Genomic DNA, 23,465 nt, shown 5'->3' on the forward strand with positions numbered 1-23,465 from the left:
AAGAGGCAGCCAAGGATAATTACTCTGCAAGCAAATACAAAGTTGCACCCTAAGCAGTTATCATAAGGGGAGGTACTGATCTTTGTCCTGTTCTGCTGCTTTTGGTACTTGCCAGACTGTACCAGACTAATTTAGCTGGTTAAACCAGCAGAAAACAAGTACACTAAAGTGTTTTGCCAGGCTTTTGCATAGAATCAGCTCAGCATAAGGTCCAGCAAAAGCAAAAACAATGGTTAGACTAGAGAGCCAAAGCACAGAGGTCAGAGTGATGAACACCTTTAGCTATAATGAACAGCTTCACTAAAAAATCCCACCCAACTGTCTCATCACAATTTTATGCATTTTTGCTACTGAGCAAGGCCAATTTCAAATGATAAATCAATTCACTATTAACTTGCAGATTAGCTATGTTTTCAATGAACATAATGAGCTACACTCCTTCTTCCCCTTGCCATCCATATACTGCAAGCCTGAACCCTGACTTGAGAGGTTTTCAGGTTGCAATGCCGGGGAGATTGCATTGACTGGCTTTTTTCCCCTCCACACTTTTCAAATACTTGCTTTACAACATCTTTTGACAAGAGTATTGGTTCTGCAATAGACAGATATGCAAGTATGAGGTAGGGGAAAAGACAAGAAATAACTTTTATTCTGGGTGTTATAAGTAACACTTATGAACAGTAGCAGTAAATATTAGAAATAGCATTTTTATAAGAGGAAGAAAGCAATAGCAAGTAATAAATGTACCTGTTTAACAGCAGGCCCATGAGCTCTACAGACTGATACCTCCCTGTGTTAAGCACCATGCTGCCAGAACTGCTTACCAGCAAGTTCTGCTTCCCAGGAAACACTTCCCCAGAGCCTCCTGGGCTAAGCAGCAATAACCATCTCTCCAATCTCTCCTGTTACTTGGAGGAATTATTCCTCTCCCCTCTCTCTGAAGGTGGACTCATTTCCATCCTCTCTTCTCCACATGTTCTCCAAGTGTTAAATGCATATGACTTGCACATCCATACCACTTCAAAGTCTTTTAGCTGGCTCCTATGAAGCAGAGTGCACATTTGTACAAAATAACAACAACAACAACGGATTATAGGTTATTAGAAGCTGAACTAAGAGGGAATGGATATTCACATAAATGGAGCAACATAAAGAAGCAAAAGACAAAGATGTCCTTTGGTCCTTTAAATGGTCCTTTAATAAGCACACTGGACTGAGATAATGCCTGAACCCTTCAGACGCCAGCCAACCCCAGAGTGGGTTTCTACTGCCCCCTGCATCACCTACATGTCCTAGCAATGGAGCACTGGGAGAAACTCTTCATGTAATGCCAGGATGGAGACTTCTTCAGACACAGGAATTCCTGAAACATTGCTGTATCCTGTTAGCATAAATGACCACAATACACAAATCTGTAGGAGTATGAAAAAACTTTTCATAAAAGCACAATCTGTTTTTAAAATCTGCTTTATTTTACTAACACTACCTCCTTGAAACAGGTAAGTTGCATCATTTTTTATTAGTTATTTCATTTCATGCCCAAGAAAAAAGGGCCACAGTTCCATAAAATTTACTAGGAGGGTTCTCATTTTGAAAAATAAAAATACTTTACTTTCACTTGAATATGTAACACTACTTGCAAGTCTGAGCTTTTTCCCATATTTTAAGAACATTTCACGCTGCTGTTCATTACCTTCACACTATCCTGTAGAAGATAGGCCTGGTGCCACATAGATACAGAGAGCTGGAAGCAAACTTCTGAGCTTTGCATTAAATGCAACATCTGACGAAAAAGAAAGAAGAGTTCATAGAATTGTAATGCAAACAAAAATTTAATCTTGAAACAAAACGTTCATGATACGGAAGGTCACAATACAAAGTTCTTTAACACAATATAACACAAACAAGTTGAAAAGCCTTTTTTGATTGGAAATGATTATTTATACAAAGACTACATGCCAACAATATTATTGTACAAAGTCTGACAGTGGATTCATAAATTGATTCCCTGAAAATTCCCTTGTTTTGAAGAAATAGTGAATATTAAGGTAATGGCTGAAGTGAATTCAAGGAATTCAGAGTTACATTTGTTTCCATCCTCAATTCTAAGCACTTGGATTAGGTTTCATGGTACAAAAGGGATAGTAAAGGCACTGTGGTTTGAAAACAAGGCTAGATATCATAGCCTTTACATGTTCCAGCTTTTGTCTGGGTGTTTTTTAAACACCCAAACATGCAGCTAAAATAATCCAACCCTCCTGAGGGGGTGCAGAGTGAACAAATTAAAGTCTGCAAAAAATGTAACCCATTTAGCCTATAAAACAATATTATTATTAATTATACATGTGGGTCTCAAATCCTCTACCTTTTTAGAAATTAAGTACCTTTCTCCAAGTTATTTCTGTTAATTCACTCCTGACAAAATTAGTGTAGAATGCACATTTAAGATAATTTTTCACCTTCATCAGTTTGGTTAATTATGGAAAAGGACTGATGCATTCCTAAAAAGTTGAAGCTATTGGCAAGTCAATTACTTGCTGATTTAACTTTTTCAACACAGCTTTCTAATTTAGAAAAAAAGCTTTAAAGAAAATTCACATTTAATCTGATAAAAATTATTAGACTGCAAGTCTTAAGTGTCAAATTCTGGCATAGTGTGTTCTTTAATGTTAAGCTATGAAGTCCAGACAGGCCTATTGCAATTATTAACACAAGTCTTGCCACAGGGGTGTAAGTCAATGCATTGTGGCTTAATCACATGTACCACAACTAGCTCTGCTGATGAACCATGCCAATTCCTATGGGACTGTTATACAACTCAAAATGAGTTAACAGAGTTTGGAGGAGTTACATATGGACATTATGAAACACTGTTCAAGCAGCACTGGTCTGCACATAAACACAGCTAACCAGTTTAAACTAAACATTTCTAGAGCTACATAGAAAGCAATTCGTTTTACCACACTTTGGTTCCCTGAGAAGAAAAGTGCTCCAACTACAAAGGTCTTTGGAATGCCATCAGCACAGTGGATAAACATGCAACTCTTGCACTGCTCCTTCAAAGACATCTGCTTTCATGCTGGTCAGAGTTGTTTGGGCATTTTCATTCAAAATAGCATTACACTCCAAAAATCTGGCAGTGGAATGGGAGCAAGAGATGACTAAAAGTAGTCTAGTACTAAAACTAGTTTTATCTGTGATGATTTGTTATTACAAATTGGAATGCAGCTTGTTAGCACACTTCTTGAACACAAAGTCATTACAGGCAGTTTAATTCATCTGCTTAACCCATAATTGAGATTAGTTTTTGAAAACTGTATTATGTTAAAGTTTTAAAATGTGTTTTTGGAAAGAATGCTAACCTCTTCTTTCCCCAGGGCAATAACTTATGTTTCTGGTGAACATGATAAACATAATGTGAATTAAGACTTCAAATATAATAAAACAGCGCACAGCAGAAGAATGAAGTCAGGAAACATTTTATTTCCATCCATTTTTGCAAGTATTACGGATGGCATAAGAGTTTTTCCCACCACTCTGATTTATGAAATTATTACATCCCTAGAAGAGGCAAAGCTTATAATGCTTCCTGTCTTTTCCTCCCAAATGCTTCTAAGTTGTGTGATTATTTAGTTTGTTTTATCTTTGTCTTTCTGTCCCTATCTAATACAAACCTCAAACCTCCTTCATCCTCTCCCCAATAACTGGGTGTGGAGAAGCTGCACTGAGGCAGTCAGTAATGAGAAGTTATAAAAATATTAATCAGCAACATACACTACACTAACACCTGGGATGCTCACAACATACAGAAGACAACTTTGCAACTATTCTGTTTGCCATCATTGTTTCTGCAGATCAGTAACGTAAGATGGGTTCTCTAGGACATGCGCACAACAGTTACTTCAGATTCTTCCGATTCCTCCCAATTTCTAGGCAACATTTAATTTTGTATTTACTATTTTTAAGACAAAATGCTGAAACCAGTTCTAGGTATTTAATAGCAAGATTCAAATGGCATCTTCCACAATTATAGAATTAATGCTTAGTACTTGTCAAAAGCTTTTAAAAATTAAGTTATGTTGAAAAATTACTTTCCGTATACCCCATGCAATTAAATTGCTCAAATAGTTTAAACTCTTAATTTAATACATCCTAAGTTAGAGAAGAGTTCATATTTAGAAACTAATTCAAGACAGTTCTTAGACCTCATATGGCAGGAATAGAACTATTTTAAATCATTGCTATCAACAGAAAAAATTCTCATAGGAAAAAAGTATATACACTCTCACTATAGCCAGGCAATCATCTCTTCTTTTTCAATACTACCATAAACATCTAGCTGAATTATTTCAATCAGTAGAACCTAACCAACAATTCATGTTCCAAAATTCAAACATATTTACCTGTAAAAGGCTGCATCTTTTGTTTAAATCTGAATAAATTTTTCTTTTCCAATACAATCAACTTAGTTCAATGCATCAAAGTTTAAGACTGGTTTGTGAATTGCTCTCTCTCCTTCACTCCTCTCTACATATACAGATCTTTAGAGAGATAGTAAGCAAGACTTGTAGAATGCAACAATGCAGAGTTTCATTTTAAACTTAGGACTTATCTGAGCATGCCTGCAAACGCTCTCTTACACGAGGTGGAAGTGTTTTTAACAACCTTTCTTCTACAATTAGATTATTTCGCTTTAAGAGCTGACATTCTTCCAGTTCAGCGGGAAGTGATTCAAGATAGTTTCCAGTGAGCTCTAACTGAACAAGATTCAGTAGCTGACCCACAAAAGGGGACAAATTCATCAGACTATTATTTCCCAGAAGAAGAAACTGCAGCTTTTTGCACTGAAATAATCCATCAGGCAGCATTTCAATCTAGAAAAAGGAAAGAAAAGAACAAAAGTAAAGTACATTAGAAGGTGTTAGCCTATGTGCAGCTGTGTGTTTTGACATTTCCCCTTTTTATTTTAGGGTAAAAAACCCTCTTAGTTTATGAAAGGAAAAGGAAGACTGTAATTCCTCTATCATTATGTGATCAAGTGCTTGAGAGCACTATAATGGTTTTATTATCCCTGTTTTCTTACAAAGCTGCTTAGCTCCTGGCACAAGCAAGCCTGGAAGGGGGAGCACATCCATGTATGCACGCAGACGTGTGAGGTGGCAGGGCAGAGGAAGAACCTACTATTCTAAGAATCACTTAATGAAGAACAAGCACAGACTGTGGAGAGACATTAGCAGCCTGTGTTGTGAAACCTGTGCAAGCAGTTATCTGTGCAGTGCAGTCCTCCTGGCCCACTCTACTGACACGTAACATCCAAAACCAGCCTCACCAATTAAAACAATTACAAACCTCAGAGGAAGTCACATGCCTGAGCTCCACACTAACAAGTCAGACAATTTAGCACTCATTGTGAGGTTACCAACCACAATTATTTCCCTCTTCCCAGTCATACACCTGAGATGTTCATCAACCAGCTGTTCATTCACTTTAGCATTCAGCTTGATGTTTTAAGGTAAACATTAAACACTGTTCACTTCCACTAAAATACTACATAGGATTGACAACTGCAGGGCAAGGGAAGATCTATTTCTGCAGCCATGTTAACCTATACCATCTCTGGATCAAAGCCCTTAAGCAGCTACAAACCAGGATAGTACTTATTCAGTATTATGTGAGCTTTGCTGATACCAAAGCTTTAGTAATTAAACAAGCACCACCCCTTTTTTCTGGATTTACTTTAATCATGAACACCACAAAAGCTAGAGGTTGTTCTAGAAGAAATAGCAGCTTAAGTCTATTTTTGTTTTTGAATAGTAATTCAAAGTTCTACTTACATGGTTTTTTGTCAAAGCCAAGTACTGCAGGTTGGTCAGATAACCGATTTCTTCAGGGATGGAGGTTAGCTTATTATAGCTAAGATCCAAATAGTGTAACTTTCTGCAAAGAAATAGCTGCAATGGAACATTCTTAATATTATTATAATTTAGATACAACTGTTCCAGGTTTGATAATGCACCAATCTGCACTGGGACATAGGAAATACTGTTGTGCCACAATTTTAAGCAAGAAAGATTCTTAAGATGTTGGAAACTAATTATTTCTTCCACTGTTCTGAGATTATTTTCTTTTAAGTCAATTTCATGCAAATTGTTTAGGGTAAAAATGGAATGGGGAATGCGCTCTAAATCACAGCAGATTAGTTCCAAGGTTCTCAGGTTTACCAGCTTCTTCAGGTTATTTAGCACTATCAGTTTATTTCCCTCATTGTTGATAGACAAGTGTTGTAAAGAAGGCAGAAGATCTGTGATCACTTGAGGTATACGGGAAAGGTTGTTTTTTAAGTGAATTGATCTCAGATTTTTTAGCCCCTGAAAGCCATCATTGTATATGGAGTTGTGATGATCTAGCATGAAATATCCTGTTAAACACAATTCTTGTAGGTTTTTTAGATGAAAGACCCAAAATGGAATTCTTCCCACCTCACTAGACTTCAAACGCAAGGTTTTCAGATTTTCTTCTAAGAAGTTGACTGCTGGATAATCCATTGTTAGTGACGAATGATAAACATTGAGTTCTTTGAGATTGACAAGTTGGGTCACAGCTGAAGGAAGTTTGGCTTCAGGAATCAGTTCCAGGCTTAGAACTTCTATTTCTGTCAGTTCAAAGACACTGTCTGGAAGACCATTTAACATGAAAAGGTGAAGTTCAGTCTTGTCTTGGGAGTTTCTTACTAGTTTATTTTTCAGTTTTTCCACTGACCATTCATTGTTAAGATTTATCTGTTTGAGCTCATTTTCACTCAAATCAGACAGGAATATTGAGAATCGTTGGGAATAAAGAGGATCATACTGATCTGCCAAGTGAAGAATAAATGCAAAGTCATTCTTCACATCAGGTATATCAGTGTAATTACTTTTCTCTCTCAACTTCTCAAAAGAGTATTGCTTAAGTGAACTTCTTAACATCCACCACAAACTGTAAGTACAAGTTAATCCATAGAAGATCACCAAAACAACATAAAATGAAGCCAAAACTTTAAAAATTTCTGCCAGCGAATAAACACACTGGTACCTTTTGTAGCCTGTAAAGGCTTGAACATTAACCACACAATCAATTTCAAGTGTAATAAATGATAAATAGTAGGGGACATAAGTTACTATTATGACAACTACAAAGACTTTCACTATAATCTGTTTCATATACACTGTGTATACAACATCCTTTTCTTCAGCGTGTACTCTGAATTTCTTCACTTTTTCAAATATAGCTTTAGCTTGTTCCCCTTCTTTTTTGTCAAGAACACTGGAATTTTCTCTTCCAGTTGTTTCCAAGCCATGTTGTGAATATGGCAGGGACTGTCTGCTGGCCCCTATGTCTCCTGAACACTGAGGTGATGAAATCGCTGTTTTTGATTTGGCTGTTGGCAACTTCCTGGCAGACTGCTCAGCAACTGTTTCTGAGAGGGCACGCGTTGTCCAGGGAGAGTCGAAACACTTCTGAAGAACGGCTACAAAGTGCTCAAGCCTGGAACTTGTACTGGGATAGTAAAGCCAGAAATTACTGCAAGCTGCAAAAATGAAGGTATGCAAAAGCACTAGGTATGGAAAAAATTTGGCAAACCAGTGAAGCTGTCGCTCATAACATACTGCATCGATGTAGGAATACTGCTGCCGATGGAGATAATTCTGGATTTTAAGCGGGATGATTATCGGTGCTGTCGGGCTAGCTGACATGTTAAGGTTGGCTTTAACTAAATCCCAAGGCACAGCACAATGATTGTCAAATTCTAGCTTGCAAGGAAGACAACACAATACTCTGGTTTGAGTAAGCTGGAGAGCCCCAGCAAGCACAGCAACTAGCAGCATTATCATGGTGAGGTAATACCAGAAGACATCCCACCATGGCTTTAGTATGTGGTAGGATGACTGGGCATCTGCTAAGCATTTGAGTTCTGTTAGCGTGATCATGACTTTCACCTGTGAGAGAACAGCAGCTGGTAGAAGAAAAAAGAGAAGAAAAAGACATTCTTAGAGAATTGTTTTAAAAAAATCTCACCATTAAATACTTGAAATCTATTATTGTTATCACAGTTCTAAATATGTGTAACGTGTGACTTGGACTCCAGAGCATAGCAAAAGGATCCAAGAACTTCTGGGACCCAACCCCATCCATCATCTCATCGATTTATTTTAAGGAAAAGTACGTGGGAGTGCAAAAACTTAAAGAGTGAAACTAGCCTGAGAGAAGGTATATTAAAACCAACCATTCGGGTACTGCTGCAGTAGAAGCCACAAACAGGTATAAGTCAAAGAAGTGGCTGATGTACTATTAGCAGTCCATCACTACCATTATAAACTTACATAAGTGATTTTTTATTTATGAAGAATTCCAAAATCAGAGTGGTACATTCACATGATGGCTCTTGTAATTTAGAATTTTCTACCAGATTAAATAATTCTACCCAATTAAAAATACACAAATTCCAAAAAGCCCTTGTGTATTACATATTCTTATACATAATTCCTCATCTCTTCCTATCAAGAGAATTAAGCGTATTGGCAGAATTAAAATTAAGGTGTCACAATGTATTATTGTTCAATATTGTTATCTATATATAAAAATGACACATTTAACTCCCAGAAGCATAGGTTTGACTCATACTTACTTTACCAATTAAAGAGAATAAAAAACACAGCACTGCTCAGTCAGGAGGTCTACACCTTTTAAAATTCCTTGGACATGCCATCTTTACATTTGTCTTCATTCTGGATGAAGAAAACATTGAATATACTTATTTAATGGCTTAATGTAAATAAAGAGCAAACATTTCAGCTTTCATTACAACTGCTGCCTCATTATGCCTCCATTAAGCTCTGCATTGCTACAGCTACATGAAACGGAACAGGATGTATGTATGTGATCACGCAGCATGCAAAGTCAAAGTTTTGCAGTCACATCGCCAGAAAACTCCCCAAACACCCAGGAGAACTGTCTACAGCTAAGCCCTATTTCAACAAGGAATTTATTTTTTTCCCCCAAATAACTATGAACCTGTTACTCAGGAAACTGACCCCCACCTGGCTACACTCTCCTTTCAGGCAGCTGTAGAGACTGGGAAGTTCCCCTGACTGATAAATTTCCCCTTTTCTCCTGGATGAGCTCCCCCAGCTGCTCCTCACAGAAGAACCTGTGCTCCAGACCCTTCACCAGCTCCACTGACCTTCTCTGGGCTCACTCCAGCCCCTGAATCCCTTTCTTGTAGTCAGGGCCCCAGAACTGGACACAGCACTCGAGGTGGGACCTCTCCAGTGCTGAGCACAGGGAAGGGCCCTGGTCCCCCTGGCTACACTGTTTTTGATACAGACCAGGATGCCATTGGCCTTCTTGGCCACCTAGCACACATTGGCTCTTGTTTATAATATATTGGTACTGTACATTTCAATTTTAAACAGAGCTGACAAACTGTTATAAAATGTCAAACAATAGCTGAACCTGATTCTTACTCCACATTCAAGTGGAAAAAATGACTGAAAATAAATTAACCCTTCTTGCAATGACAAAGCTATTTATAATAGAATACAAAAACTTACCAGGCCCACCCAAGGGAAAGCAGCTGAAGAAGGACTGGATGGTTACAGTACACTCCTATAAGGAAAATAAACTGTCATAAGACTGAAATGTTTGGACTCCAAAAACTGTGAGTATTAGAACAGCAGCTCATTACTGCTTCCACAACAGCATTTCAAAGAGCCAGCATCTATGAGTAAAAGATCTAAGGATCTACAAGATGCCACTCCCTTCAAATTATCTACGTGTTCACTATCTGAAAGTTGCTTTTCCTAAAGTAGAAATAAAGTGATGGCTTCTCTCATTGTCCCCTTTCTAAGCACTAAAAGCCATTTAAGCTCAACATTTTTTCCATTTACGTAAAGTTACAAGTTCTGCAGCTGAGATGCTACACAGCTGAAAAATAGCAATTTCTTTAATCACTCCACTTCAACTTCCAAAAGCACATCTCAAATGCCTTTAAAATTATTTCTTTTGACATAATTCTTGTGGTTTGAATATAAATTTGTTGGTATAAAAGCATAAAGACATACTAAACCCATTCAAACTAAGGCTTTCATTCTGCAAAGAATACCTGGATCACATCTTGACTCAAGCCAAACATGCTTGATTTGAATGTAAACAGAAGAAAATCAAAAACATTTTTCCCTTCCAGCCTAAAACTTAAACCAGTCAATTCTTCTTTCTTGAAATTTGTTATAAAAATGGAAGACTTGGGACCTCTGTTAAAGTTGTAAAGAACACACTAAGAGATTAATATATTGAATGATGCAACAAAGTAAGATCAAAAGGTAAAAGTAGCAAACTTTTAAAAAAGAAAATCACTTGAAAAGTCAAAATTTTCACTAAATTGGCTGAGAGTTTAACAGTGTGAAAGGTCTAATGAGCATGAGGATGGCAGCAATTCTTTTCCTGACAAACATGTAAACCTCATCAGGGACTTGCAGAGATACTAATGTTTTAAGATGATTCATATAACTAAATGCTTACTGGAGTATTCTTGGGGAATAAGGCATACCTGCTCAATACAAAGGACAAAAATCAGAGTACAGTAAAACAGTTAACACTCTTTGATAAAGCATTTTCCCTAAAACTTACAAAACAGAGAAAAATTCTGTGAAAATCATATTGCTACACTTAAGAGTATGCATCACTCAATACACCTTTTTCAACCAATGACATAATGCTAAAAAAAAAAAGTGCTTTGTTTTTGTACAGACTGAGAACTCAATCTAAGGCTGAGCCAGGTAACTTCGTAAGGTTTGTTTTTATAAAGTGCTTTGCCACCTCTCTGCCTTGCAGAGATTACACAGTATATACAATTGTAACATAAACATGTGAATTATTGATGATAATTTTGCTGAAGACATTTTTCTTTCAAATCCTATCTGTATGCCAAGAGTGGCTAATCAAATGGAATAATGCTGAACTGTAATGGATTTGATAAACCTCATCTCCAGCAGCTTTCAACCCATATCAAAGCCATAAAAGCTTTTCAAAGATGGCCTAACTCAATTGGCAATCTTTCTTACAAGAAGAGAGAATGAAGCTTAGCCCCAGGCAAAATGATGACTTCAGGAGAGTTACTCCAGACCAAAACAGAGACACAGACCAGAAAAATAAAGTAATAAAGATCACTAATATTGAGGTAATTTTTAGTTACTTCAAGACTTATTAAATCAGAACAACAGAAACATATCCAGAATGTGAATAAAAGGCTCTCGTTTTGAAAAATATTATCTGTAAGCATCAGACACCCACCACCACCCCCAGCTGCCAAAAGGGTACTTAGTATTGCATTACTCTGTCATTTGGTCACTGCTCACAGAATTTTAGGCACATTTAGTCAGTGATGTCTTTGCAGCAAGGCAATTACCTTGCCTGTCCTCCCTAAAGGGTATTCAACTGGTGTTTCTGACATACTAATTTAATCAAAATAGATTTATACAACTAAAGCTTTATGCAACTACTTGACAGGTACTCCCATGGCCCCTCTGTCTTGCTTTTTTTCCCCTCCCTCTCAAAGAAACACAGCCACCAAGTTTTCAGGCAGTCTCTTTAGACTCTTGTAGCTGCTTCTCAGCCTAGATAGGGAGATGCTGACATACTAAGTAATGTATCTGTTTAATCAATTTTCTATCAAAAATCATTCTTGAACTACAGAACCAACTTAGCTTCTAGCTAGTTTAAATAGATCACTTTTTCTTCTCAAGTTTTGGATGGAAAATTAAGTTCGACAATGAACTAAACACATCATCGGTTTTGCTTCACAGGCAGTTTTGAGACTCCCCTATGAGATTCCCAGCACCTGTTTATGGTTTCATATGCACAGCCTGAGCCTTGCAAATAAACCCTCATGAAAATTCCCAAAAGAACAAAAATAAACGAACTTTACCCATACACACACTCATCACCCACACCAGATCTTTCCTGGCAAAACCTTCTCCTTTTATTGGCATGTTACTGCTCCCTTTCTCGAGTATTCTGTAAACAGCAAATGGCGAGGTACTGCAAGAGTTCTGGTGCAAGTGACTCCATAAAGAATGATGCTGCCATATTTACTCTTAGCAGAAGCATTTACATGACTGCCTCTGCCTTTTTTAAGCTGTGATTCTTTCAGAATCTGTACTTTGGTCACCTCTGTGCCTACACAGATTCAGTTGCAGGACCTTTTTGATAGGGATTGTGGTTTTGAATCTGTATTCCACTGAATGCTGAACAACACAAACAAGATTAGAGAAAGCTTCTTTCAGCTCCCTCTGAAGAGGATCACAGGTGACAATTAAACATGTATAAGTGATTATCCTTTTGTATTTAAAACAAATTCAAAGACATTCCCACACTCTACAATAAACAGTATGTTCCTCAAGCACTGGATCTTCAGCACTACATTAACATTATTCCAAGTTTGTCATATCAACCTCTTAAATAATCAAAGACCTAAAGTCCTTCCAAATACTCAGAAATTAAGCTACAGACAGTCTCAACCATGTGTACCTGGACTGGCTAGAGGCCCTTGCCTTTCTTAAACACTCCTGCTCTCAAGACAGCTGAACATAAGGTGAAAAACACTAACAGCAAAATTTTACACTGCTTAAAAATCAGTCTTTGCTCTCTGGGGAAGGCTTACATGAAACTTTATAGCCAAGTAATTTCTCAGGAAAAGAATTGTAAACATGGTTTAAAATTTAGTGAGTTAGGCCACACTAACATTTTTACTTTACAAGATTTGCCCTTCTCTGCTACAGCTTCAAAGTTCATTGCACAGCCCATAAGTTGATACAAAAATCTTAAGATCAAGCAACTACTACCTCACTGTACTACTATCATACCTTCATGAAGCTGAAAAAACCAAGAGTAGAACATGGCAAGTATATCTCAGCTTCCTTGTTAAGATTTTACAAACTTTGGTTGTAAAATCTGTCACTGTTCAAACCCTCACTAGGGAGAAGGACCACATTCAAACATTCCAGTTGCCTAAAATGACAAACCTGTGGGCTTTCACAGATCATGGACCACATCAGTTAGCTCTGCCCAAGTGCATGAAGGTACTGGAGCTTAATTCTCACAAGAAGATGGGAGGGTAAAAACAAGTCCACTATTTTGAAGATTAAACTCCATAATGAAGCTGCATTATAAGATTTACATTTAAAAGTTATGTTAAGTGTGCTTTTTATTTCATTCAAGTCTAGCCCATAGAGCAATTTCAAACACAAATTCACATTCAGATATAAATATTTTTACTAGTAAAAGCAGTTTCTCCAGCCCTCTCCTCAAATTAAAGATTGTGTTCTATCTGAAATAAGTCACAACCTATGCTCCTAGAAAGTGAGAAAAAGATTCAGTTTAAACCCAAGTTTAGAACCAGAGATAGGTGAGACAATCAGTTTACACAAAAACCCTACAAAATAAAACGTAGAAAAATTGGTAAGTAGGTACAAACCTAAGATTCAGAAAAAGTGTGTTACAGAGTTAGACAGATAAGACTTCTAATGGTAAAAAAACACAGTAAAATGAAAGGTGGACCAGCTTTGCTTTCATGTAATTGCATCAACATTACCAGTCTCTTTGAGAACAAGCTGTCTGCTTGTCCAGAGCCTATAACTCCATTTGTAGCCATGGTGCTTTCTGAGATCCCTAATGAACCAAGCAGAATCTGGACTCCAAATCTGAGCATTTCTAGTGAGCAATGTTTTTTACAGCTTTACTGTCTCAGTACTATTTTTAAACTCAGAAATGCATTTTTAAAATATACAAATTAAGGTTATAACTTAAAACTTGAGACATATCAGACTCTAAAATACTGACTACAATAAATATCAATGCAAGCATCTGTTCAGAAGAGTGCTTTATATTGATCATACAATAGATACTTACCTAGTTACATCCCAATATTTAATTAATAACTTATATAATTTGTGTTCATTGGAAACTCTAGCACTCTTTTTTGCTTCATTAATTTACATTTCTCCAAGCAGCTGTATATTGCACATACTCCACTTTGAAAAGGAAATTATTGGATAAATGTGGTAGCAATGATGTAGCTCTCAGAGCAGCAAAGGCTGTCCTTCACTAATACCCAAGAAAATATTTGCAGCAACAAGGGGCACCATCCCCATACAAATCTAATCTGGATGTCTAAAGAGCTTTATCATCTCAGAAAAAGGCAACAAAACCAGAATCAGAACTGCAAGACTAAGAATGCTCAAAGGAATGGTGACTTAAGAAATCAGACTAAAGGAAGGGGCTTTCTAGCATAAGGGAAAGAAGAATGAGAATATAGTGGGGATGGAAAGAAGGGGAGAGAATTGTATTGGAAATGTATCTGCCTTCTTAGGCCAGAAGCACATAGTCCATAAGTGCTCAGCTAATGCTAATTTAAACCACAGGAGACAGCTCTCTCCAGGCATGCCATGCTGTCAAGCATTCCAGCCCAAATGTGTCAAGGAAGATACCAGGAAATTGGCACAGATCACACTCTCAAGTGATATCTAGAAGAACAGGCCTCCTTTGTCCTTCCCCCATCTCCCAGTTAGGTTTTAAAGTCAGTAACTCAGTTGTAAAGATACTACAGTCTTTACTTCCAAGTTCCAAAGAAATCCTGGAGCAAGTTTGGAACATTAAACATTAAAAGTCTCCTTGGTGCTTCACCTGTTCTTTCCTAAACAAACATGATGACACCAAAAGCAACCTCATTAGTCCCAGCCTAGGTCTTTTAACTGCACCTTTGGTAGCTCTCCCAGAAGCCATCTTACACAACAGTACATCAAGCCCTTCATCCCAGTACTAACACAGCTAACACAGAATCAGACACCTTCCAACTGCATGAAATAAGACTTTCAAGCTAGCTTATTGTACCTTTTTATTCTTGTAACCATGTTTTTGGGTCTTTCTCATGCTGGCAAATATGACTACATAACCATAAGACAATGGTATCAGCAGCATCCCTCCAGCATTCTGAATGGGCATCAATGGTATCTATTTTATTTTGCATACCAAGATAAGTATTACAATAGAAAATTAATTTTTATCCCATCACTTTCTGTAAGTCAGAGATATGATGTCAATTCATTGTGCTGCCATGCTCAGGACATCAGAAAGCAAAGCAGAGAGAACACTAGAGAATATTCACAACTTAAATACTAGTAGATTTTTCTACAAGCAGATTCTTTATTTATAGTATAGCTTATTATCCTCAGTCTTCAAGACCAGTAACAATACAAAGGACCCAGCAGCATAATACAGTTAGAATTACATAACAAGAGACCCTCTTTCCTTGGGAAAAGGCAAGGAATTGCACATACACCCTCTTTCCATTTTCAGCGTCCTTCTCAATAAAATCATTAATGGCCAAAGACATTTGAAATAGCCAAGACAACTTCAGTAACCTTACTGGAAACCAGTCTGAAATAAGAGAATATTCTCAGAAGGAAGAACTTAGGAATATATCCACAAACCTGAACCAGCTCTGAATTAATTTCTCAAGCACCATCAAGAGTGCTGCTGTCACAGCAGAATAAAGTACACTGACTACAAATCCTGCTTAACAAGTCAGGAAAGCATTTGAGTCAATTTTGTCATCCACAAGATAACATGTTGCTATAACTAGGCTATCAACATCATTTGTTACATGGCAATGTAATACCAGGTGTACTCAGGTATTCACTAAAGCAGGTTCATATTCTCATTTGCTTCTTCTAAATAAAGGAATAAGGAATTCAACCACTCTGCATTTAGACAATGATGGAAGGTGCCAACATTTTTCACACCACTTCTGCAGAGAGCAGAACACTGAAATCCAGTGGTTATTGTTATTCAGAACCTCCATTCTATATGAATTTCCTAGCTCAAACATTGCTTTCCAATACAATACCCATACCTAACCTAGTTAATAATTTACTTCTGACAGCTGAATTGCTTCATGCAAGTAATTTCATTTCTTTCCAACTCAAACGTCTCAACTGCAAAATTATGGTAACATTTCTGCTATTCTCAGAAAATTATTTAAATGAGGAATATTATACACTAATAATTTCTTACTAGCTATTTAGCTGTTTTGGATTGTACTAAGCTTCTGTTTGGTTCTGAGAGCTGGAAATACATGCTATTCCCTTTCCTAATAGTGGTCAAACAGTTATCACCTTTGTCTGATCTCAGAAATATTAATTTGTATTTGTAGTCCTCATTCTACCTAGAATAATTCTGATGTTTCTAAAATATAAACAGTTATCTAGTACAATAACTTAGAATTTCAACATTTGGCTGAAAAAAGGATACCAAAGTTTTTTCAACACTTATAGACTGCTAAGACCAAGCAGCATTCTCTCAGGATAGCAGATGTTGAGAATGGAAACAGCAACCGAGGTCACAAATATAGATACCAAATGTATTCTGTCTCTGCAAGATAATTATTACCAGGTACAAATATAGCCACAAGATTTAAGAATAGTCAAAAATTAGTCTTTTAGTTTTAATTTTTCCTGATGCTGTATAAGATTAAGAGAACTTTCTAGAAGGGAATATTATTACTTCCACAGACAAGAACTTAATTGCATCTAGGAAAATATAATTATCAGGGCAGCAATACAGAAACACATTTCACTCTATTAGTTCTGACATCAGAAAGCTGATTTGGATTTTCAGTAGTGGCTCATATCTCCTTTTAGAAGCAGCAGGTTTTCATCTTGTTTAACTGGAAAGACAGTTACTCATGAATGCGAGCCTGACACACTGAAACACTCTATTCTAGATGTTTGGTCTAAACAGCTAAAATAGAATAATGAGAACAGATAAATTTCCAATTGATATCTGATGGAAACTCAGACATTCTTTCTGTATGCCAGCTCTCCTGAAACCCATCTTATTATCTTTTTAAAGAATATCCCCGCCCCAAAGTAAGAAAAAGAAAAACTTGGGACTGCAGTCTAATACAAGCCTGCTTGAAATGGAAATTGAAGCAGGCTTTACCAATCTTCCAGCAGTGAGCAATGTGGCTGCACAACCCCCTCAGCCTCTTAAGTATCCTCCTATTCATATTACTCTGTATTATGTATATACTAATTGGACAAAGCAACCAGCTACATCTTCTCTTCTTTTAATAAAATGAGTGGACTGAAAGACAGATTTCCCACAGCACACCCTATGTGGTAGTGTCTGTACAAATTGCATGCCTAAACATAACTGTACAGTTCAGAGCTGCACATGTGCATGGGATCAGGAGAGCTGAAAGCCCATTGTACCTATCAGAAACATCTCCCAGAACAATGATAAGTTTCAGAACCACAAACAAGTGATCAGACTTGAATTCTACAGTAAATCCACAGTAATCCTGCTTTGTTTCCTGAACAAACACAAAGCTAGTTCAGGACCTGTGTTCACGCGTTGTACTTCCATCAAACCCAAGTATGCTGTGCAAGTCTCCAACTGTGCAAAATTTCCTTTTTTGAGCAGGCTGTCTGAAGAGACCCAACAGCTGGTAAGGTTTTTCAGATAGCAGTATTAATCAGAAACACACTTTGGTAGGAAGCCAAGTTTAAGAACTACAAAAACAAGAGTCAAGGTTTTATCATCACCTGAATCAATTAAGAACTTTAAAGTAAAAAACCTCTAGCTCCATATTTGTATTAAACGAAATAATAATTTGAAGCAAAGCAGACACTGCTTTTAACTCCTCTTTGGTAAAGAACTTGAGTATTGACATATCCCATCTCACTTCAATTAAGCAATAATTTTCCCAACTTTGTAGTCAGTGTCACTGCGAAGTTAGCATTTAAACAATGTTAATGTTTAAAAAAATGTGTTTACTTGGCAAAGGCACTGGAAAAGCAACAATCTGTTTCACACTTGCATTGGCATAGGTTGGAAATTAAAGTTTATCTTGTGAATAATTTAAACACAGGCTAGACACAAACAGTTTTTAGTTAAAAATTTTCAAATTCCCTCTCTTCCTCAAATATTTTGGGTTACACAACAAATGCACACTAAGATTTTGCTTTCATTCAGGAAGAGAAATTAGTTCAAAGGACTAATAATTCAGCATTAAAATCACAATGTGCTACCATTAAATTTCAGCGCAGCAGATCCTCATATTTGGATGCAGATAATTTTTTTTAGCTACCAGAAAGTAGCTAAATAAACATTTCACAACCTGAACTAGTCACAGAATACTGGTATTTTCCCCAGAAAGCCAAGGCAATAATGTCTGGGAAATAAGGGGTTAAATTTTCTGCAACTGAAATAAGAGCTCTAAAAATCAATGTCACTTTAATTAAGCCTGAGCAAACTACATGACCGTGGTTTTGTAGCTGTTGCGTCACAAAACTGAAACTTTGCTAACCAAAATCACAATTCAAACTACTATCTCACAAAGAAACAAAGTGTTTGTAACAATATCTAAATTCTACTCACAATTAGTAGCAACCAGATTATGTTACTACCATATTCTTATTGGTATCACTGGACCCCTTACCAGCATTTCAATCCTTTTAGTTTCTCAGAGTCAACTAAATTCTCAATTTCAGAATAAGAAGTTGCATTCCAGCTTACAGCATCCAAACGTACTTGGAGGCTGAGCCCTTACAATGGAAATGCAGTCTTTTATTTCAGTGTGTGCAAATATGTTATTTTGAAACACAGCAACACCAGTGAGAATTAAATTGAACAAGTCAATTACAAGTTCTCCACAGTTCCCTTCTGATTGTTGAAAGACCCTAGAATCCTTGTGGGTGTACATCAGAAGTCTGTGTCAGCACTGTCCCTTGAACTCTGCATTTGTAACAGCTTTACTGAGAGCTGCATCATCTGCCTTCCTTCCAAGGTACTGCACCACTACAAAGCACAGCCTTTTCATATGGGTAAATTTAAATCAAATAGCTGGGGAAACTATTAAGTATTATGACCCTTTAGCTCAATAGTGAATTACAATTTGATTTCAACAAGCTAAAAATTAAATCCAGAACTCATTTGTAGCAGACTAACAACTCTTGGGGCAAATAATCCCCAAACCCAAGCAGAAGTACAATAAACTGAAGCCTACTCACCAAGTCTGGTAAAACTCTAACTGGAATTATATAACCTATATCACTTAAACATTAAAGACATCATATGTAAACTTTAGAATATTAATTCCACTTTACATCTCTCAACCTTCTACATGGCGACCCATGATATCTGAACCAAATAGCTTCACGACCACAGCACAGACTGCTAACTTATCTTTAAAAAGAATAACTGCAAAAGCAACTGGCAGAATAACACTATTTACAAGACAACAGCTGAACAGCTGTTATAAGGATGCCTAAGGATAAATACAGCCCACAGGTTAGTGCTAAGAATACAGAGAGCAGCGTGAAACATTTAGATAGGCAGCACAGAGACCCATAAAGACCACACCTTATCCCCTTAGTCACATGAAACATCCATTTCTAATCCTAGCTGAGTAAAGCTTTATGGCTTTAGCAGTAGGCAGTTAGCTGAAGTAGTGTTACTGGTGCCACAGCCTCTTTTGCTACCTGTAGCACATCAGGCAGAGCAGGCACAGCAGCAGCTAAAGACAGACAAGATTTCCCCCTCAATCCCCCTTAGAAAAATATTTCTTTGACAGTAACATACTGCTCATATTGTCTACAAGGTTCATTTTGCAATGCTGGAATACAGATGGATGTTTCTTTAGCACTATTGGTCCCTTTCTAAAAATTATTCTACATTATTTCATTAATTTCAAACAACAGCTGTATTGGTAACTTGCAATAAACAAAAGGCAATTTTCTCCCCATAAAAACCATGTTTTCCCGAAAGAGGAAACAAATACAAGCCAGACCAGTAACTCCCTTCTCTCAAAAGTGTAAGGGAACTAGCAAGTTAATATTGCACAATTTCTAAAAGTTACATGAATCCTACTGAAATTAGAAGTCAATTGTATTATGTGAATGCAAAAATATATGTTAGTGTAAAACTCTCCAATAAACATTTGTTATCTGGCTACAACAGAATGCTTCAAACACTCAAGAAAAGTCTTAAAAATCCCCCTATATCATATATCAACTACTGGTTCTCTGCCATAATCATTCTCATTTCCACTCTCTTTTCATTTCATGTCCTTTGCACTGCTCAGGGCCACAGATATTGAGGGAAAGTTACCTCTTCTATCCCTCACACTGTCATCTGAGCTACATGGATTCTGAAGAAAGCATGTACGATACAGATGGACAATACTTAATAAACTCTACAAGTACTGTAAGATTTCACTACTGAAGCTTCATGGGCTTTCCTTCATCACTCTCTTTAAGTTAAACAAGACAGATCAGTAAGGCCTAATCTGCTGCCCTCCCTGCTAGGAAGGTACTTAAGAAAAAATTCCAAGACACCTGAAACAATTGATGTCTCACCTTACCCTTTCATCAGACAAAGAAAGCTGAGAGTGTCAGCAGAAGCTGACAGCACGAATACTTTAAACCATAATAAACCTAGCTTGTTCAATGACTACCTCACAGGTATAGTTTTAAATGACCACACAAGGGGCCAAGTCAAACACAGTTTACCTTATCAGCATAATTAATTACATACTTAATATAAAATTAAGTTTTAGGGAAGTCTGCTTTAACCATTCCTACATAACTAGTCAACTGCAGCATTCACTACGGCCAAATTCTGACCCAAAGCCAGGAAGCTGCCCCAGTTTCCCTGAGAAAACGGGCACAAAGTCAGCCTGGCGCCACTTGCACAGCTCAGCCAGGGCGCAAAGCGAGGCTGCCACGCAAGGGGCTGCTACAAGATCCCTGACTAGCTGGGATGAGAAACGCTGGCAGGAGAAAATTGGCCAGGCAGGAGAAACGAAGGCAACGACAAATAGGACGGTTCTTGTTCGACACGCAGAACTGTCAGGCCTCAACACTGAGTTAACACTTTTCTCCCTTGCGGGGAGGCTGGGACTTGGCTCCCGCCTGCCCCTTGCCCGAGGGCAGGTGCCGCAGGGGCCGAAGGGTGGCAGCTGCCGCCCGGCCGGGCGAGCCCGGGGCGGAGGAGAGCGGCCCCAGGCGACCTGTAGCGCCCGGGTCACTCGAGGACACGCAGATATCGGTTACGCAAACCACAGAGCGGTTTTCGCCCGGCTCCGCCCGCGGCCCCCGGGGCGGCCACAGACCCGCTCGGCTCCCCGAGCCCGGTCCCTCTCTGCTTCGGCCGGCCCGCGGGGCCACGGCAGGTGAGCGGCCCCGCACCGGGTGCCGCCGAGGGACGGGGCGGCCGCCGCGCAGACTCACGGGTGATCCGACGAGCGGCGCCGGGCACCCCGCGGGATGGCAGCGCCCTCCCGGTCAGCTGGCGGAGGGGCAACCCCGGGAAAAGCGGGGACTGCGAGAGCTGCCCTCAGAAAGCCCCGCTCCGCGCCGCTCCCCCTCCTTCCGCCCGTGCCTCCTCGCAGGCCGGGCCCGCGGCGCACCTGTCAGCGGCAGCCGCCCCTCCCTTACCTGCCGCCGCCGCCGCCTCCGGCCCGCCCGCGCAGCGGCGCTGGGTCCGCGCGCTCCGTCCGCGCGGCAGCCGGCGGCGCAGCGCGAGGCACCGGCTCCAACCGGCGCGTCTGGGGCGGGCCCCGCCGCTGTCACGTTACCGCCCGCGCAGCCAATGGGGCGCAGCCGGCGGCGCCGCTGACGGGCCGGGGCGGGGGAGCTGCGGCGGACAAAAGCATCGCGCTCGGCCCTGGCCCGGCCCCGCCGCTCACCTGCGGAGCCGCCTGACCGCCCCTGCCGGCGGAGCGGGGAGCTCCCGGCCGCCTTGGAGCCCCTCGGTGCGGCACTGCGGCCGTGCCGGCCCGCAGGCAGCAGCCCCTCCTCTGCGTGCCGGCGTTTAAATAACCCGAGCCGTTGGAAGAGGTGGAGGAAGTGAGAAAGCCATTGTCGCCGGCCGTTAGCAAATAAAAATAGACGCGGTGACACTCGCGAAATACAATTTAATCCCACCGCAGGCTTCGGCTGGGCTGGGGTGCGGATTCCGGAGCGGCCCCGACCCCCGCTGGGGGCGGGCGGAAGGAGCGGGCCCGGGGATGCCGGGGATGCTGGGGAGCGGTACCGGGGATGCTGGGGAGCGGTACCGGGGATGCTGGGGAGCGGTACGGCGCGGGTGCGTTCGGGATGAGCTCCTGGCCCAGCCGCGGCACCGCCGCTGCGAATGTCCTGCTTGCACCGGGGGTCTCCTTCCGGGGCCAGGGACACCCAGCGCCGGCAGCCCTTTCTGACAGGAACAGTCAAAAATCTGTGCGGCCAGACTCTTCTATGGCTCTTAGTTCCACTAAAACTCTGATACCGATATTATAAAGTTCACAAATAAACCCAACGTTTTCTAAAAGTCATAATTCATTTCACTTTCCTGCACCTCCTCCAATAGGCAGTGAAGCTCCCTTCTCCGGATGTCTGAAGAGGCCAGTTCTGCTGGGCAAAGGCATGAAAGTCTGAAGGAAAATTTTGATTCCTACCTAGATTTCTACAAAAACTGGGACAAATGGGCTCTGTCTCCCTCCTCTTACTCATGCAAACAGCTCACTCTATTCAAGTAATTGTCCTGACATATTTTCATTATTAGTAACGCCTTTGCAAGGACTTAGTCTAAACTCCATTTACAGTATAATTACACTCCTTACACTGGCTCTGTTATGGTAATGTTTATTCTCTGTCCAGTCATCAATTTCGAGGGAAAAGGGACTATTTTCAAAATGCTTTTCCTCCGTGAAGCACAAAAATCCTTTTCCCTGCAGCTGTACAAAACCACCTTCATCTTAAATAGCAAAGACACTAAATTTTACAAAAGCCAACAATTTCCAAATTGTATTCACAGTTTTCAAATATGTATTCAGTACACATTTAGCTAGTAGTGTTAGTTTCAATTTAAAAGAGACATCATACTTTTGAGGAAGCACAAGCATTGCAATGGAGCCAAAAGTGAAACTAATTAAAACAAAAGGGAGCCTCGCTTTTTAATCCAAACTTGTAGAAATACCAATGCAGAGGTGTGTTGAAAAAAAAGACCGTTCATTTTTCTAGTTTGCAGTCCCATTGGTAGCCTAGCAGGGAATGTATTTGTTTTAGGCTGACAGTTTCTACTTAGGCTATGTATGCTGATAGTAATCTAACCTCAGAGAAACAGCTCCTGTCACCACAAAGATGTCAACATCGTGGCATTGTCTGCAATTACCGCTCCAAGAGTCCTTGGTGAGGTTTGGTAAACAGCAGAGAGCAGGCCAGTCTCTTCCCAGGAGACCAATTCCCTTTTGTCTTATGATCTGCCTCCTCCTTAGCTGGCTGTATCAGCGAGACAAATTTTCTGCTCTATTAGGGTTTCCCTGAGGAATTATTTAATCCATTTTACAGGGACTATTTCCCCCATGCGCGAGCAAAATAAATAAAAGT

General features: G+C 39.5%; 1 protein-coding gene across 1 annotated transcript; it reads right to left on the reverse strand.

Annotated features, from left to right (window-relative positions):
• Positions 1 to 3,463: 3,463 nt before the first annotated feature.
• Positions 3,464 to 21,668, reverse strand: LRRC8B (leucine rich repeat containing 8 VRAC subunit B). The gene is made up of 5 exons (XM_054637935.2): positions 21,534 to 21,668; positions 9,591 to 9,645; positions 8,666 to 8,765; positions 5,835 to 7,993; positions 3,464 to 4,874 (listed from the first exon to the last, which is right to left on the reverse strand). Exons 4-5 carry the CDS (start codon positions 7,965 to 7,967, stop codon positions 4,602 to 4,604), a joined length of 2,406 nt encoding a protein of 801 aa, XP_054493910.1. The 5' UTR covers positions 7,968 to 7,993; positions 8,666 to 8,765; positions 9,591 to 9,645; positions 21,534 to 21,668; the 3' UTR covers positions 3,464 to 4,601.
• Positions 21,669 to 23,465: the final 1,797 nt, after the last annotated feature.

This window comes from Agelaius phoeniceus, chromosome 8 (assembly GCF_051311805.1).
Source record: "Agelaius phoeniceus isolate bAgePho1 chromosome 8, bAgePho1.hap1, whole genome shotgun sequence".
NCBI classification, from domain to species: Eukaryota; Metazoa; Chordata; class Aves; order Passeriformes; family Icteridae; genus Agelaius; species Agelaius phoeniceus.

What these genes read in the sequence shown, in the direction of transcription:
- LRRC8B (XM_054637935.2), bottom strand. Translation starts at nt 7,967, where the DNA reads ATGATCACGCTAACAGAACTCAAATGCTTAGCAGATGCCCAGTCATCC. An exon ending in TGGCTTTGACAAAAAACCAT is followed by an intron (nt 4,875 to 5,834) that starts GTAAGTAGAACT and finishes TCCTTTTTCTAG; the next exon opens with ATTGAAATGCTGCCTGATGG.